This window comes from Podarcis tiliguerta, assembly GCF_965153285.1.
Source record: "Podarcis tiliguerta genome assembly, chromosome: 2".
NCBI classification, from domain to species: domain Eukaryota; kingdom Metazoa; phylum Chordata; class Lepidosauria; order Squamata; family Lacertidae; genus Podarcis; species Podarcis tiliguerta.
The window spans coordinates 17,248,052-17,265,605 of NC_139535.1; the positions used below are offsets into that span (position 1 = coordinate 17,248,052).

Consider the following 17,554-nt stretch of genomic DNA (forward strand, 5'->3'; position numbering starts at 1 on the left):
GTTGGATGTGGGAAACCACGTGACATCTCTCAGCTCCCGTACTAAAAATACATTTCCCATCCAAATATGATGCATCGCTCCAAGCCCCTTCAGGCCAGCTCTTGCCAAGCTAATTAAACATCCTTCTCTTGTCAGAACTGCTGAAAACCCAGCCTTGAATTTGTCCCAGAGGCTGGGGGCCCCGTTCAAAAACCCCACCTGGATTCTTCCTACATTAGCGCAGCCTCCTGCCTTGGCATGTCCACAGCAGGGGGAGGAAAAACAACCACCTTTACAGGTGTTGTTGGGGATACAGCCAAGCAAGGTCATACCTTTTAACGGCTGCTTGTTTTCAGAGTGCATAAGAATAATTTGTGTGTACTGAGGAATGATTTCTAAAAACTAGGGTTCCCTCTTCCCCATCCTGCCCCAAAGCCTCCTGTGCCTTTTCATGATGGCACTGCATGCATAATTTTGACAGGTAAAACTGTAACACGCACCCTGCATTAGCAAGGCAGGTAAAGATTTCTCGGCCTTTTGGTCACACACTTCAGGAGTGAGTCGATTTCAGGCTTGTTGAATCTACTTTGTTTTTTAAATCAGGACAAGGGATGGGGAGGGACGCGGGTGGCGCTGTGGGTAAAAGCCTCAGCGCCTAGGGCTTGCTGATCGAAAGGTCAGCGGTTCGAATCCCTGCTGCGGGGTGCGCTCCCGTTGTTCGGTCCCAGCGCCTGCCAACCTAGCAGTTCGAAAGCACCTCCGGGTGCAAGTAAATAGGGACCGCTTACCAGCGGGAAGGTAAACGGCCAGAGCAGCGATGTCACGCTGGCCACGTGACCCGGAAGTGTCTGCGGACAGCGCTGGCCCCCTGCCTCTTGAGTGAGATGGGCGCACAACCCTAGAGTCTGTCAAGACTGGCCCGTAACGGGCAGGGGTACCTTTACCTTTACTTTAGGGATGGGGATTTGCAGTGTAAATTGTGATATCGGTTTCATAATTTTTGACCTGGCAATATGTTATGAATCATGATGTGTGTTAGGGCTGAGAGATGTCTGGCCTTCAACACTGTGACATATCACCAGCTCAATATCACGATATAACAATATATCACAATGTCTGCAATAAGGATCTGATTACATAGAGGGCACGGGCAGAAGGAATTGTGAGTGAAGTGACAACTGGCTTCACGGTTTTCCCCACATCACCATTTTTTACATAGCACCCCCACACATTGTGATATAATAATAATAATAATAATAATAAATAATTTTATTTATACCCCACCCATCTGGCTGTGTTTCCTCATCCACTCTGGGCCAGTCTTTCCCCATAAAGTCCACTCCCAGCTGACTTTCATTTGAGCAGCCCAATTCAGGTGGGGGGGGGGAGTAGTTTTGTTCTCACTGTTGCTAAACAATTGGAAACTAGAAACTCTTGCACATCTGTAGAAAATCACCAGAGATTACTGATGGATCCCAGTCTACTTTCTGCCCATCCATGATGTCGTTAATTGGGCCTGTAACAAATTGGGGATAGGGGAGAGAGAATGAGAAAATGCAACTCATCTACAATGGGAGATCTGGCAGACAGGATGAATGGAAAAGGGACAGGCAGGGGGGAAATACTGTTACCCAAGCTTTTTGCAGCACACAAGCCTATCAGGAAAAGAAATGGGTGGGACATAAGGCTTGCTTCTCTCCTTTTTACTGCCTCTATTGCTCCTATTATCTTTACCAGCAGCCTACTTTTCAGGCATGATATAACCACACTTTCTTCTGAATGAAACTTCCCTTTCCTGGTTTGCACAGCTGCTGGGGACTATATGACGTGGAAGCAGGGCATTCCTTAGAAACAACCCTAATTTTAAACCATGTTTCTAGCCCTTATGACATACTTGGAATTGGGTGTGCCTATCAGAAGCCAGAGGTGCTGTTTGAAATATGACTAGCCAAGTGTTTTATGCAAAATGGTAACTGCAGAATAAATGATGCAAAATATGGGAACCAGACACATTTGACCTTGGTGTAGAATTTCTAGGGTCCCCCAGCCTAAGTGCAGGATATGCACAGATCTGTTCATAAACCACCCACCCCCAGACCAGGGAATAAAAGGATGCCCTTCAAGACCTTTTCCCCAAAAGCCTTCTGCAATTGTTTTGGTGTGGATATCAAACCGCTTTATTATGGTGAGCAAGAGCAAGTCCATATCGCATCTTTACCAGCCCTGCCCCTTCAGATCTTTTAATCTGAAGCCTAGGTCTTTTCTCATGCAAGATCTGAGCTCTTTTACGAAGCTACAGCTTTTATATTTGTGGGCGGGCGCACTGTTGTCCCTTCTAAATCAAATGCAGCAAGAAAGACTAGGAAGGTCTCGTAAATATCTCATAAGGTACTCTTGTATCGCCTTAGGAAATGCGTGTTTTAGACCCATGTGGCAAGTTGGCTACTACCCATCCATGGTTGGAGGCATGTAGCTGGAAACTGCAGAAGGCCCTTTTGCGCAGATCTTGCTTGTGGGTTTCCCCATGCCACTTTGGGTAAAGGAGGCTGGACTTGGCAGGCCATTGGGCCTGATCCAGCATGCTTCTTCTCAGGTTCTTGTTTTAACAAACCACCACTGAAAGAAGTTAAAGGATTAGCATGGCCTAATAAAACAGAAGCAGGTACTTTAAACACCTTTACCTGCCCTCTGGTGGTCAGTTCATTTAACAGCATTGCCTCATTCGTGATTTGAAGTTTTATTCCTTGAGCTCATTTCCTCTGTGGAACTCGAGAGAGCACACATGTAGTTCCCAGCACTGTGAACCATACAAGTGGTTCAGATTAAATAAATTTGGTTTTCCGTGCAGAAAACACCACCACCAGAACTGTTGCAGCATATGCCTTCAAACCATAACACAGGCTGCCTCCATTTCACTGTAAGTTTATATAATGCAGCTTGCAAAATGAAAAGGCACCCGTCAGATACGTGAGATCTAGTTTTATTTTTAAAAAAATTAAAATAAAAGCATGTTCCTAGTCCTCTGTGTTGCAGAAATAAGCTTCAAAAGTGAACACATTGGCTGCTGAGGCTGGAGAGGGTGGGTAAGAGGAATTACAAGTGGCTAGGCTGAACGATATTATTCAGTTTCCTCTCGTCACCTTCTCTGTCTGCCAGTTGTCCATATGGCCCATTGCTTGTTACCGCGCTAGGAACTCCCCCCCCCCCCAAGCATGCTGGAGGCAGCAAAGTCTCGACTCGTCCCTCAGCGCATCTGCTAAACAGCAACTGTGTTTAAACAAACCAGAATTTAATTGGTGTATCAAATAATCACAACACTTGCGTAATGTATGCCATATGTAATGAGCTCGACAAAATTTGGCATTTGGGGTTGCAATACATTTGAGATGGGTGCGTATCTTATAAGCCAGTTGAGCAGCACAGGACTTAGGGCTACTGGAGTGACCAAGGGAGCAAAGATTTCTGTCCAAACCCGCAGGCATTTCTGTTTTAAACTCCAGAGGCACCTTCTTAAGGTGTTGCATCTAATTTTCTTCCTAGGGCAAGGCAGGAGAGAAAGCAGCTTCGCTAAGGAGCATTTTGGCCCCCTCTTTTCTTTTTTTGCTGGTAAATGGGGATGCTTATTATTTGTAGAGCAACTACGTGCGGCTACAAGCTCAGCGGTTCCACTTGCTCAGCCTCCCGTTTTGTGGCCAATAGGCACTTCCAAGGCCAACAGAGGAAGTACCCAAGATGGACCAGCTAAACATGTCACATTTCCTTCATCCAAACAAGACAGGCCAATAATAACACCAGTCATGACTCGCCTATGAAGTTCCTCACCCGGCCCGTGTACAGAAATCTGTGGTTTACTCTAGCACAGTTGCTCCAAAACTGTGTTCAACTTATTGGAGGAACGTAGGACCCCAAGTGATGAAATCCTCAAGCCCCACACCCCCGACTTCCCCTTGATTTGGGCCAAATTGTGCCTGTTAAGGAGGGCTATCACAAAAGAGGGTTGTTAGGCCCACTTTACCCATCGGGCAATCTGAACACCGTGCTACGGGAATGAAAGCGTGCTGCACAAAAGAAATTCATCAAGAGGCTTCCCTGAACCCAAAGCACTTGCTGAGAGAGGAGGTGGCGGCGGCAGCAGCAGCAGCAGCAGCCCATCGCATCGCCGATCTCCTGCTCTGCAATGTGTTCTTGCTCAAAAGAGGGACTGGTGCAGAAATGGATGGGGTAAGCTTTGAGAGCCAAATCCCTGACAGAGAATCTTTTCAGATCAGAGTGTGACGTGTGCCTGTTTTAATTCAGACAGGCCCATGCCTCAGCCATCAGAAGCTGGAGAGGTGCTGCTGCTAAGGAGTTCTCCAAACCAGGCAGAGGTCTCCTCACTTGCTTGAAAACTTGTGGGAAACGCTTTGCTATGTGGTTCTCTGGGATAGCGCGACTTTTAATTAGAAGCAAGCCAACACTGGTGCACAGGGGGCCAGAGAGGCTTCGAGGCTGTACAAAACAGAGAACTGAAAAATTCAGCCCAGGACTTTTTTCATGAAACCGTGGGCAGGGAGAGTGACAGAGTGATCTGTGAGTCATGCAAGGGAAGGTCCCCTGTCCCACATAGTAATGCTAGGATCCCTTTGCGGTCATGTGAGATTTCAGGAGGGGGGGGCGGGAAGTTCGTTTAGTATGATCCTGCAGCCAAAGGATGGAAAGTCAACAGAAGGCTGGTATTCTTCACGCAAGGTCATGAAGTCCACCTTCTGCTGACGTTCCACTTCACCCTGAAAGCTGATCAGGATCTGTTTTATTCGATCGTGGACCTTCTCCAAAGGAGGACCAACCCTGCACCCTGGGCAGATGCCAGAGTCTACCACAGCACATAATTCTCAGCCGCCTTCCACGTCCACAGTGCGTCTTCCCCAACTCCAGCACCGGTTTCTGAACCCGCACCTATCGCCTCATGAGTTAGGAGCACCCACCCTGATTTCCTTCCTTTTCTCCCCAGCCCCACTTAAAAGAAAATAGATCACAGCCTTCCATAACATAATGAAAAAGAAGCATTGTTGGGTTTTGTTTTGTTTTTTTAAAAAAAGGAACCGTGGAAGGGAAGGGTGCCGTCTTAGAAAGACACAACTGAAGACAACCAATCACAGTTGTTGTAGTAGTGCGGAGGAGGAACAGAGCGCTCCTGGAAAAGTTTAGGACGGTGGGGAAACCCCACAGCTGCACACTCGAGGCAGCCGTGTGTCAGAAGCAGTGGCCCTGCAGTGGTGGGGAGGCCAAGAGTGGGGTACTGGGGGGGGGGGGGAGAGGAGAAGTGGGGGTGGGACAATCAGGGATCAGAGAGGGCAGGGTGAGAGTGAGAGAGAATGAACATCATTGAGGGTTAGAACTGGGCTGATTAGGGAAGGAATTTGCTGGGGAAGGACAAGGGGAGGAGGTGTACAGGCAGAAAACGGAGGGGTACTCAAAGCCGGGAACAGGGAGCGAGAGGGCATGCATGTCCGACAGGAGCTCGGGCCCAGCTCCATCGCTGCCCTTTTCTGAAGCAGCACCCGTTTCCCACCTTGTTTATCACTGATGCAAATATTTAATGAAGAAGCATGGGGGGCAGAAATTCAGCCAAGAAACCCAGCGGGCTCTCTCTCTACATTCCACGTTGGGTGGAGTGAGGATGGGTGTCACCAGACGGACTCACCAGCCACGGATGGACAGATAGACAACAGTAGCAGCTCTGGCACAAGGCAGGTGGGGAGCTGGATGCATGTGCCCTCCCCTCTCCTCCCTCCCCCTCCCCTCGCCCTGGGACCGAGGCAGCACCAGCGCCGGCACAAGACGGACGGGTAGCTGATTGTGCGCGCCCTCCCCTCCCTCCCCCTTGCCCCTGAGTTGGGGCAGCGTCAGTCCCTGTTCGGGGCGGAAGCCGGGGCTCCCCTCCCCCGCCCCGTGGCAGGGAGGGGTTCAGTGCTGCATCGCCCCGGCGTGGTTCTGGTCAGGCGGCTCCGACTTCTGGGGGCTGCTCTCCGACGGGCTGGGGTCTCCCGCTTTGCCCCGCCCCTTCCCGTGCTGGCCTTTCTTGTGGCCCCGGATGCAGTGGGCGTTGCCGCAACCTTCGTCGTCCTCGTCTTCGCTCTCTGTGGAGCTCTCGCCAAACGCCCGCGGCTTCTCGTAGATGCAGCAGCCTGTGTTGGGTGGGAGGGGAGGGGAAGCAGGCAGGTGAGGGACGGAGAGCGTTCAGAAGCGAATGGTGAGAGAGGTAAAGAAGATGGGAGAGAGAGAGAGGGAGGGAAGGTTTAAGAATATGGGTAATCATCCAGTGTGTGGAGGATCATGATGTAGAAAGAAGGATGGGATTTAAGAAGAGACAGGGTGGGAAAATGGGATGGAGGAGAATCATTAAGCAGGAGGGGAAACAGGGATAAAGAGAATATGTAGGAAGAGAGGAAAAAGAAAAAGTGCATCATGGTGGAAGAGAGGAAACAGCAATGACAGGGTAGTAGAGCATTAGGGAGAAGAGTGTAAAGGGAAGGAAAAGAGGGGCAGAGGAAGAAGGGAGAGAGAATCAGACAACAGCCTGCCAATGATCAATATCCTTTGGGAGGAGGCCCAGCTACGTGCCCCTCTCATCTACCAGTAGTAATTCACACACGTGGACATCTTTCAGACAGCCTCAGAAGATTTATCTCCTGTGCCATGTCAGCTGCAGGTGTTGAACCTGCATTGTCAGAGTGAGCAATTCAACTCTCTCTCTCAGGTGTGGCCAAGGAGCCAGTGGACAGGCACAGAAGCAGAGGCCAAAAGGATGAGAAAACCTGCTGTCAGGCTTCTCCACTCCTCGCACGTGAAGACAGAGGAAGGAAGGAAGGATTCTCTCCTAGCATAAGGCCTACTGCAGCCGGAGGTATCCCCCCAGGAAGGAAGGCTATAGCTGAGTCAAGCAGCCTTAAAGCTTTCTACCTCCACCTTCACCTCTTCCTTATAAAATCTGTTAAGCAGTGTCCAGCAACATTCCTTGCAGTGACGGAAGACTCTCTGACCCAGCGGAGGCTCCCGTCAGGTGAATGGGAAGGGAGGCCATTGTTAGTGATCCCCCCCCCCTTCTGCTGCCTTCCGCAACCTCCCATGCTGTGCTGAAGGATCCCCAAACCATCTGGAGCAGATTCTGTTCTGGGGGGCACTAGAGAGGGGATGAGGAAAGAGGAGGAACCAGCAAAAATGGTCTCCAACCCCATTCTGTTGACTGAAACTGGATCAAAGTGGCGCATCCCTTACATCCGTGCAAAGGAGAGCAGTGGATTCGGCCCACAACTGACATTCAAGCATAAGAATGGCAAGATCAAGAACAAATGCCCAGCACCATACACACACAAACACACCTTTTCTCCACCTGTCTGTATTACCCCTCACTTCTCAGTCTATATGCTGGTTCCTTCCCTCTAACACTTCATTACATTGTTGTTTCATGCACTCTTGAGTGTATAATCTTTGCCCCTAATGACTGCACACAGCTTGTGCCCTGGAAAATCTTGCAGGTACTGCGATGCAGTTTTATTCTCCGTGGCCTCCTTCTGCCACCGCGCTCTGTTCCAATCAATCCAGGCACTGCTAAGGTAGCAATTCTTCCCCTTATCCCTTTGCAGCTATCACTTGACGTGCTCCCTTCAAGCATCTAGATACAGTGGTACCTCGGGTTAAGAACTTTGCTTCAGGATGAGAATAGAAATCGTGCTCCGGCGGCGCAGCAGCAGCAGGAGGCCCCATTAGCTAAAGTGGTGCTTCAGGTTAAGAACGGACCTCCAGAACGAATTAAGTACGTAACCAGAGGTACCACTGTAGAAGCGCTGAGCCTCTGGGATTCCTGCTGGCAACTGGCTGCCAACCACAGCAGGAACATCTCTGTCCAGCACGGCGTAAGCAGCCTTTGGTCTCCAATGCCTATCACTTCTAATCCAAGCTCTGTCATGGGAAGGTAAGAGGAGCCCTGCTCCTATGAAACAAAGGCCCCTCTAGCCCGGCATCCTGTTTTCAAAGCGGCCACCCACGAGCTGACTCATATTCAATAAGCATATTATTAGAAGACGGCAATCAGCCATTTTCAAGGGATGCTGGCTAATGCAGGATGAGATTATTGTGGCTGGGCCGGGATACAAAATCACACAGGGGTTTACCCGCAAGTAAACACACCAAGGATTTTAAATCTCATCTGCACTAGTCTACAGGCCTCCTCACACACAAATCACAACCGATACTGCCATTCCCATATGCTAGACCAGGGATGACAAACTGTGGTCTTCTCATGGTCCATGCAGCCCTCCAGACAGTAGAGTCAGGGCCAGAAGGATGCCTTGCCAATCAAAAGCAACTGCTCATGAGTAGACAGGTGCTATAGTAGAGCTGGTGCATCTAGCAGAAAGGGCTTTGCAGACTTGGCAGCAAATACAAACATCTATGCATATACCGTATTTTTCGTCCTATAGGGAGCACCGGCCCATAGGACGCACCTCGTTTTTTTGGGGGGGGGAATGAATAAAAAATAATTATTCCCCCCCCAGCTGCTGCCGCCCCAAGCCTTGCGGACACCCGCCAGAAGCAAGGTGCTGCCCCAAGCCTTGAGCACTCGGCGGGACCTCCCGTCGGGTGCGCAAGACTTGCAGACACTCGCCCGAAGCATGGGTAGTCCTCCGGAGGGCTCCCCGTGCTTTGGGCGGCAGGCTGCCGCCCCAAGCCTCACGCGCTCGGCGGGACCTCCCGTCGGGCGCGCAAGGCTTGTGGACACTCGCCCAAAGCACGGGGAGTCCTCCGGAGGGCTCCCCGTGCTTTGGGCAGCAGGCTGCTGCCCCAAGCCTCGCGCGCTTGGCGGGACCTCCCATCGGGCGCGCAAGGCTTGCGGACACTCGCCCGAAGCACGGGGAGCCCTCCGGAGGGCTCCCCGTGCTTCGGGCGGCAGGCTGCAGCCCGCAAGCCTTGTGAGCCCGTGGGAACTCCCACAGGGCTTGCAAGGCTTGCGGATAGCTTCCTGAAGCCTGGAGAGCAAGAGGGGTCAGTGCGCACCGATGCCTCTCGCTCTCCAGGCTTCAGCAAAAGCCTGCATTCGCCCCATAGGACGCACACACATTTCCCCTTCATTTTTGGAGGGGGAAAAGTGCGTCCTATGGGGCGAAAAATACGGTATACATGTCAGTGCATTGAGATATGGCATATTTTGCTTCTTAAAGCTTTTGCTTCCCTTTTCCAGTAGGAAAACCTTTATACACCTTGATTAAAATTAGGGAGAGCTGTCAGTAGATATGGGTTGGAAAGAGAGCTAGAATAAAGGGAGGGAGGGAATAAAGTTGCCCCAGCCTCAGATCTTGCCTAGAACCATCAGCTGGTCGTCCCTGTGCAAAACTGCTCCCAAACATCAGCAGGCAAATAACTTCCCCCCCACCAAGCATTTCTACTACCACAATTGCTATAAAGTTGAGAGCTAATAGTGAAGCTTAGAGTGATGGACAGGGACCGAGGAAATCTGGGCTCAAGATCAGAACTTGGCCATGAATCTTTGTCTCAGGCCAATTACCGTCTCTCAGCCTAACCTGCCTCACAAAGTTGTTTGTAAGGATAGAAGAATTACCGTATTTTTTGCTCTATAAGACGCACCAGACCACAAGACGCACCTAGTTTTTGGAGGAGGAAAACAAGGGAAAAAATATTCTGAATCTCAGAAGCCAGAACAGCAAGAGGGATCGCTGCGCAGTGAAAGCAGCGATCCCTCTTGCTGTTCTGGCTTCTGGGATAGCTGCGCAGCCTGCGTTCGCTCCATAAGACGCGCACACATTTCCCCTTACTTTTTAGGAGGGAAAAAGTGAGTCTTATAGAGCAAAAAATACGGTAAATGGGTGTGGCCAGGTTTTAGAAGGAGGGGGGAGAAGAGAGGAACCATATACACTGTCCTAGATGCTTTGGTAAAGTACGGAATAAAAATGGAACAATAATAAAATGGTGGCTAAACTAGCCAAATACATCCCTCAACAGGTGGTCCACAAATGGCATCTGGCTTGCTGAGCCTATTGCATTGGGAGCACTGGGCACCCAACTTCCCGGCTGTTCCAGGTTACTAAGTTTACGTGCCACACTGTGCTGCTGTGCACACCAAAGGACATAAGAAATGATGGCAGCTGGGGGACCATCAGATACTTTATTCGGCTATAAGCCCACAAGGTAAAACCAGTCAATAAATAAAATAGCATTTTACAATTCTAAAATATCAACTAAAATATTTCAATGCATAATCTCCTTCACGTTACGTACCATCTCTAGATATACCCTATTGTGGCCTTGAATATAAGGATTGTGGATAAAGTTTACTAGATTTTTAATAGTCATGCAGCATTCCATGAAGTCTTTTATATGAAAGAACTGAATTCAGGAATCTGGCAACCTGTAATGTTCTATGAGAGTCAATGTCCAGCAGTAGATAGGCAAGACGTAATTCGGGTGGTTTAGCAGCTGATGATAGCAGCTGGGGGACAAGTGCTGGTGAATGAAGGGGAAAAAAGGCAGAATGACAGCAACTTGACTAGCAGACTCTGTGATCTCACCACAGAACCAGGGAGATGGGTTCATGGGGGGCGGACCCTCTGGGGATACATTGAGAATACAGTGGTACCTCTAGTTACGAACTTAATTCGTACTGGAGGTCCACTCTTAACCTGAAACTGTTCTTAACTAGAGGCGTGCTTTTGCTAATGCAGCCTCTTGCTGCCAGTGCGCTGCTGGCACACAATTTGCGTTCTCATCCTGGGGCAAAGTTTTCAACTCGAGGTAACTCTTCCAGGTTAGCGGTGTTTGTAACCTGAAGCGTTTGTAACCTGAGGCGTTTGTAACTCGAGGTACCACTGTATAGTGAGGAGACGGTCTCTCAAAGTAGCCCAAGATAGGTGGAAGTGTGGCTCACATTTGGAAGATCTGCGTCCCAAGTGCTCATTGTCCACCGTGTCACTTGACCATTCCACTTTCTTGGCCGGTTTCCGTTTCCTCAGTTTGATGGTGAGGCTGCGATTCTCCTGTGAACGTAATGGTGAGAAACAGGGAGAAAATTGCGTAACAGAAAATGGTATGGCGATTCCCCCATTCAATACATGAGTGCCTGATTGTCAAAAACTCGAGTCCTCCAGGAACGCTTTCCGCATCAGCGTGTCTGCCTAGAAACTCTTGGGCTCTGCCAATAGTAAATCCATGTACAATTGCAGAGGATTCTGAAGTCTTAGCGGCTCCTCCTCCTCCTCTCATCAAGCCAATATGACAATATCCTCATGTCACAGGCCTTCCCACAGAAATAAGAAAAAGGCCTGCAGAGGCGTGCCTCTCTGTCTGTGCAGACTGTTTCCAGCCATTTTTAAATATCCCCTGGGGCAGAAATGGGAGGCTGCCCAAAGAAATCAATTGAGAAACCCAAGATTTAACTGCAGCTGTAAGTAATATGATCTCAGTTTCTAGGGATCAGATTTGCATTTTCTTTGCACCACCATAAAAAGCACCAGCCAGCCAGCAATTTAACATGCAGCAGTACAGTACTGTAAAGCAGCACATTACTTTTCAGTATATTTATATGTAACCGTTTTCAAAAGCACAGCGATGCCAGTCCGTTGTAGCAAAAGCAATAGTCTTGCAGCACCCTGAAGACCAGTAGTAAGATTTGCCATGAAACCAGTGAAAGGCAAGGGAAACTGCTGACACTTTGCTGTAAAGGAAATGCCAGTCAGATCTGCAGAATCCATTTCTAATCCCCAACTACTTTCAAAATCAGCCATGATTCTGAATTTTGAAAATGTTAGGAATGCTCCCTATCTTAATTTGTGTCTCACGCTGCATCGTCAGCGTATATCAAGTTCAGTGCTTTTATTAAGGAGTGTTAAAGGATGAATCGATTACTTTTACAGTATTGGCAAATCCACTGTACTGTGTCTTTGCTGCCATCTTTTGGATGGGCAGCAAGAAGTAAAGAAACACACAAACGTCTAATCACAGGTAAGCTAAAATCCTGGATTTCTTCATTGATTCCTATTCTGCTCTGGTGAGAAGGAAAAAGAACTTGCACCAAACCCATAAACTGGTTCTGCATTTTTGTTCCATTTTTACAAGTCTGTGAAATTTCCTGATAGAGGTAGGTGGAGTAGGCTGAAGCAGACATTGTAGTGGCTGCACTCACATTGTTGTGGGGCATGATGGCATCATAGTACAGAATGGATGGAGCTTGTCAGGAAAAAGAGAGAGAGAAAGAGCTACTACTTCTTGAACTAGGCAGACAGCAAAAGACTGGACGAAGGAGGTCACCAGCTAAGCAATTATGGGCATGCAATAAATATTCCATCAACAGCTGGGAATATTTTAGAAACAATGGGAAGGAAGACCACAATGCCACACAGGATCTACACATAGTGGGGCAAGCAATTGTTTATCAACCTGCTTGCTTTGTGCTGACATTTAAAATGTGTTTTATTTAATCCCTCTGAATCTTCCTTGCTTTCCATTCCCACTCCTTAGGTTGCCAGTTTCCCTTCTACTGCTGGTTTATTTTCCAAAATCTGTGAAAAGTGACTGATACCCAGCAGATTCAGTGGGCTTTGCATTACGGCCTAGATTTCCATAGAATTAAAGCTGGAACAAACCTTGCAGGCAGTCCAGCCCAACCCCTTGCTTAATACAGAATATACAGAGCTGTTTAGTTTCTGAGATAGAGAGCACCCATCACGACATAGACAATTGGCTCCATTGCTGAACTGCTCTCCTATTGTTTCTCCTAACGTTTAATGAAAATCTGTAACAAAACCATTAGATCTAGCTCTGCCGTCTGGGGAACCAGAGAACAAGCCTTTGACATCTTCTGTGTGACAGCCCTTCAGGTACTTGGAAGAGTGGGGCTACCTTTGAAGGTGACCCAGAAACTGCAATTAATCCAGAATGCGGCAGCTAGACTGGTGACTGGGAGTAGCCGCCAGAACCACATAACACCGGTCCTGAGAGATCTGCATTGGCTCCTAGTACATTTCCGAGCACAATTCAAAGTGTTGGTGCTGACCTTTAAAGCCCTAAACAGCCTCGGTCCTGTATACCTGAAGGAGCGTCTCCACCCCCGTCATTCAGCCTGGACACTGAGATCCAGCACCAAGGGCCTTCTGGCGGTTCCCTCATTGCGAGAAGTGAGGTTACAGGGAACCAGACAGAGGGCCTTCCCGGTAGTGGCTCCCGCCCAGTGGAACACCCTCCCTTCAGATGTGAAGGAAATAAGCAGTTATCCTATCTTTAAAAGACATCTGAAGGCAGCCCTGTTTAGGGAAGTTTTTGATATTTAATGCTGTGTTGTTTTTAATAATTGATTGGAAGCCACCCAGAGTGGCTGGGGAAACTCAGCCAGATGGGTGTGGTATAAATAAATTATTATTAATTATTATTATTATTATTATTATTATTACTACCATGCTTTCCCAACTCCCAGTCTTTCAGTACTGCTAACTGTCCATGCTGCCTTCCTCTGAACCAAGCTGTCACAGCGCTTACAACCAAGTAGCTATAAAAGCACTTTTGATTCTTTCTTACTGTAGCTGGAACACAGGAAGCTGCCTTATCACGAGTCAGACCATTGGTCCATCCACCTCAATACCACCTGCACTGACTGGCAGCAGCTCTCTGGGGCTTCAGACAGGGTTATTACTCCAGTCCTATCTGGACATGCCAGGGATTGAATCTGCGACCTTCTGCATGCAAAGCAGATGCTCTACCACTGAGCTACAGCCTGTGCCCACTTATCCACTTAAGCGCCTTCCGCTTAAGCACCTTCTGCTTATCCATTTGCTGTTGCCTTTGCAGCCTAAATCACTTTGCTTATTAACTTCACTGAATATATTTGGATACTGCTGCCATTGCAAATGCACAGGAGATGGGCCAAGCAAGGCTGATGGGAATGAGAAAACAACTGATAATGGTGGCGGACCCGGAGACCTGAGTGGTTTAGCAATCTATTCTTTTCTATGTGGCCCATCATGAAAAACAACCATGCAATACTGGGTTAAGTTGTGCAGGCTCTCTCTCCAGCTCACAAAACCTTGACTCTGACACCCAGCAACTGGTATTCAAATGATTCTGTGATTCTGTGAAATGCATTACAGTGGAAGACACGGCCATCACGACAGCTGCCAAAGGCTTCACTTCTGCAAAAAGCAGGCTGGCTGACTCACACAAACCTGCAGCAGCGGCAGCCATCCTTTTTGCACAGGAGAGTCAGCATGGTGCAGTAGTTTACGAGCGTTAAAACTAGGAGCATGTGGGCTCAAATCCCCACTCTGACCAAAGCTCATGGTGTGACCTTGGGCCTCCCAGCCGTACTTGACTTGACAGGGCTGGCTGTGAGGATAAAATGGGTGCAGGGCGCTCCTTGGGGCAGGATGAAATAAGCGCAGGATGCGGATCCATATAAATATATATATATATATATATATATATATATATATATGCCCTGTTGCATGGTCGGTCAGACCAGAGGTCCAGCCACAAGAGAAAATGATAAAAGGAAAAGCGCAAAGCCTTCGGATGCCCCACCCTCGCACGCTCAGAGGAGCATCCCACCTCTGGCCATGACGAACGCCCACAGATGCACCTGACTCCCTCAGTGAATCTGCCTCACCCCCGTTTCACAGGCATTCGCGGTTGCTACGGCAACCGAGGGGGACCCGGACCCAGACACCGGGGGCGCTGCTCCTCCTCCTCTCTCCCCCCCCCCACCTCCATCACCGCGGTTGCCATGGCGCCGAACGCAGCCCCCCTCCCGCTCCGCCCCCCTTCGCGCCGGCCGCTCCCTCGGCTCCCCGTCCTCACCGGCTCCGTCACCTCCGTCTCGGTGACCGTCGAAGAGGCTCCCACGGCGGTCGTGGACTCCGCCATGGCGCAGCTGCCTGCGGCCCTGTCCGCCGTGGCGCCAGTTGCAGGGGGGACGGGGATTCGGAGGGGTCCGGAGCCAAACCTCGCCCGGAGCTTTCGCGGCCTCGGGGGAAACCTGCCGGCAACTGTTCGGACGCGCCGCAGCTCCTCTCCCTCTTTCGTTCTTTCCCTTCCTCCTCCTACTCCTCCTCCTGCAGGTGCAGCAGCCTCTCCCTCAGCCGACTTCCGGCCCCGCCACTTCCTACTTCCGCTCAGGAGTCCGACGCGTTAAGCGGTCCCCCGGCTGGGCCCCAGAGTCATTTCCGCCGTACGCGGCAGGAGGAGGAACAAAACAAAAAAACCAGCAGGAGGCACCGGCGCGCGCGTTGTAAAAGGAGGCTCGCGTTGTTTGAGAGAGGCTTGCCCTTTGCTCAGTAAAGTCTGCTTCCACTTGTGTGGTCGCGGAAGTCGTTCGGCATTGGCTCCCCGCTTTTGCCAGGCATTATTTTTCATATTTTGTTGGGAGCCGCCCAGAGTGGCTGGGGAAAGCCAGCCAAATGGGCGGGGAATGAATGAATGAATGAATGAATGAGTGAATGAATATTATTCCGAGCACAATTCAAAGGGTTGGTGCTGACCTTTAAAGCCCTAAACGGCCTCGGTCCAGTATATCTGAAGGACCGTCTTCCACCCCCATCGTTCTACCCGGACACAGGTCCAGCACCTTCCATCGCTGCGAGAAGCCAAGTTACAGGGAACCAGACAGAGGGCCTTCTCGGTAGTGATGCCCACCCTGTGGAACTCCCTCCCACCAGATCAAAGAGAAAAACAACTACCAGACTTTTAGAAGACATCTGAAGGCAGCCCTGTTTAGGGAAGCTTTTAATGTTTAATAGACTATTGTATTTTAATATTCTGTTGGAAGCCGCTCAGAGTGGCTGGGGAAACCCAGCCAGATGGGTGGGGTATAAATTATTATTATTATTATTACAGGCACACTTTGGAGACATCTCTGTAATAGCTGCAATAGGGATTGCCGCCTTCCACATGCGCTGTGCCAGGAAGATTTTGGGCATCGCATAGTCTCTGGCAAAGATGTGCTCCCCCAAACTCCCAGCATGATCGTACTCCTCTCTCAGCAACCAACGGCTACCCTGGCTTGGCCATGTCCACAGAATGGAAGATGGCACGACCCCCAAGGATGTGCTCCACGAGGAGCTAGCTTCAGGCACCAGGCCCATCGGCAGACCAACTCTGTGCTCCAGATATGTCTGCAGTTGTGGCAGGAAGGCTGGCAACATCAACCCTGGCCTGTGGGAACCGCTTGTGAAGGACCACAGCACCTGGAGACAGGCAGGTTGTGTACCCATAGCAGTGATCTGAGGAGAAATGACCGCTGGAAGGAGCGCAGAGAGAAGAAATGCCATGATGCATCTGCAGCAGTGCACAGTCCATCTGTCTGCAGCCTTCATTTGCCCCAGCTGCAACAAAACAGGCCTCTCCCTTATCAGTCTCTACAGCCGCAGCAGGCGCTGTAACTCTCCAGTGGTTTGATTTCACACCCAATGTTGTGCTCCTCCATGGCTCCCAAAAACCTGGTGCCTTGGGGATCCGGCCATCTTGCATTCTGTGTACATGACCAAGCCCTAAGATTATCGTGGTTTAAGCCTCCATGGATTCAAAAATCTTTACTAGACCATAGAAGCTCACTCCACAATAAGTCTCCTTTGTTTCTGCATTGAAACGCCCATCGTGTCAACAGCTCCTGTAGATATCATGACTATTTTATGTTTTATGGAATTTTAATTCGATTTGTTTAAATGCTTGCATTTAAAACTTTGCAGATGCTGCCTCAAGGACATTTTTTGTGGAAAATCAATCTACAATAAATTATTGTGGGTGTCAGGGGTTCAGGAGCAGAGGCACAGGAAAGGGAGGAAATAGAGAGCGAGGGGGAGGAGTCCGAAGGAAATGTTAGCGATGACAGCGGTCCGAGGTCTCTGAGTCTTTCCAGCGAATCGGAAGATTCACAGAAAGGGGCTCCCATGGTCAGGGCAAGGGGGGTGCCTAGGGGGACACCCCAGGAAGAAGGGGCCAGAGGGGACTCAGAGAGCAGCAGTTGGAAATCAGGACCAGCGTCCACACCAGAGTGCAGTAGGGGGGAGGAGTCCCAGGCATCGGGATCAGGCGGCGCACTGCCAGCGGGAGGACATGAGTCAGGATTGGCCACGCCTCCATCGGGGAGCGAGGAAACGGTCGAGAGGAAGGTTGAAGGCTGGGCGCGCGCGCCAAGTTCAAATGTACAGGAGGGCGGCACAGTTGGCAGCCCGGATAGGGAGCCAGGTCCCAAAGCCCGCCGAAAAGAGCGGGAGGAGTCAGGGGGGTCAACGTCAGCGTCAGAAGAATCCAGGAAGGAAGGGACCCCGGGGGGTAGCAGGACCCAGAGGAGAAAGGAGAGACGGAAGAGGTGGAGTAAGGCTAGAATCTTAAACTGGTGTACAGGGGGCGGAGATTCAGATGGAGCTTCGCCGATCTAAACCCTAGACGTAGAGCTGGGGCGCTCCGGCTTGAAAATGGAAACTGTACTTCAATAAAGACCTTTGTACATTACTACCGGCTAGCGTTGGTCCTCTGTGAGCTGGGACCTGGAGCCAGCTCTGACAGTGGGTTTTTAAAATAAAAAATATGTTATGCA

General features: G+C 49.9%; 1 protein-coding gene across 1 annotated transcript; it reads right to left on the reverse strand.

Annotated features, from left to right (window-relative positions):
* Positions 1-2,943: 2,943 nt before the first annotated feature.
* PPP1R11 (protein phosphatase 1 regulatory inhibitor subunit 11) lies at positions 2,944-15,124 on the reverse strand. Its single transcript, XM_083426871.1, has 3 exons — positions 14,818-15,124; positions 10,901-11,009; positions 2,944-6,146 (listed from the first exon to the last, which is right to left on the reverse strand). The coding sequence occupies exons 1-3, from the start codon at positions 14,881-14,883 to the stop codon at positions 5,926-5,928; spliced, it is 396 nt and encodes a 131-aa protein (XP_083282997.1). The 5' UTR covers positions 14,884-15,124; the 3' UTR covers positions 2,944-5,925.
* Between the last annotated feature and the right edge of the window lie 2,430 nt (positions 15,125-17,554).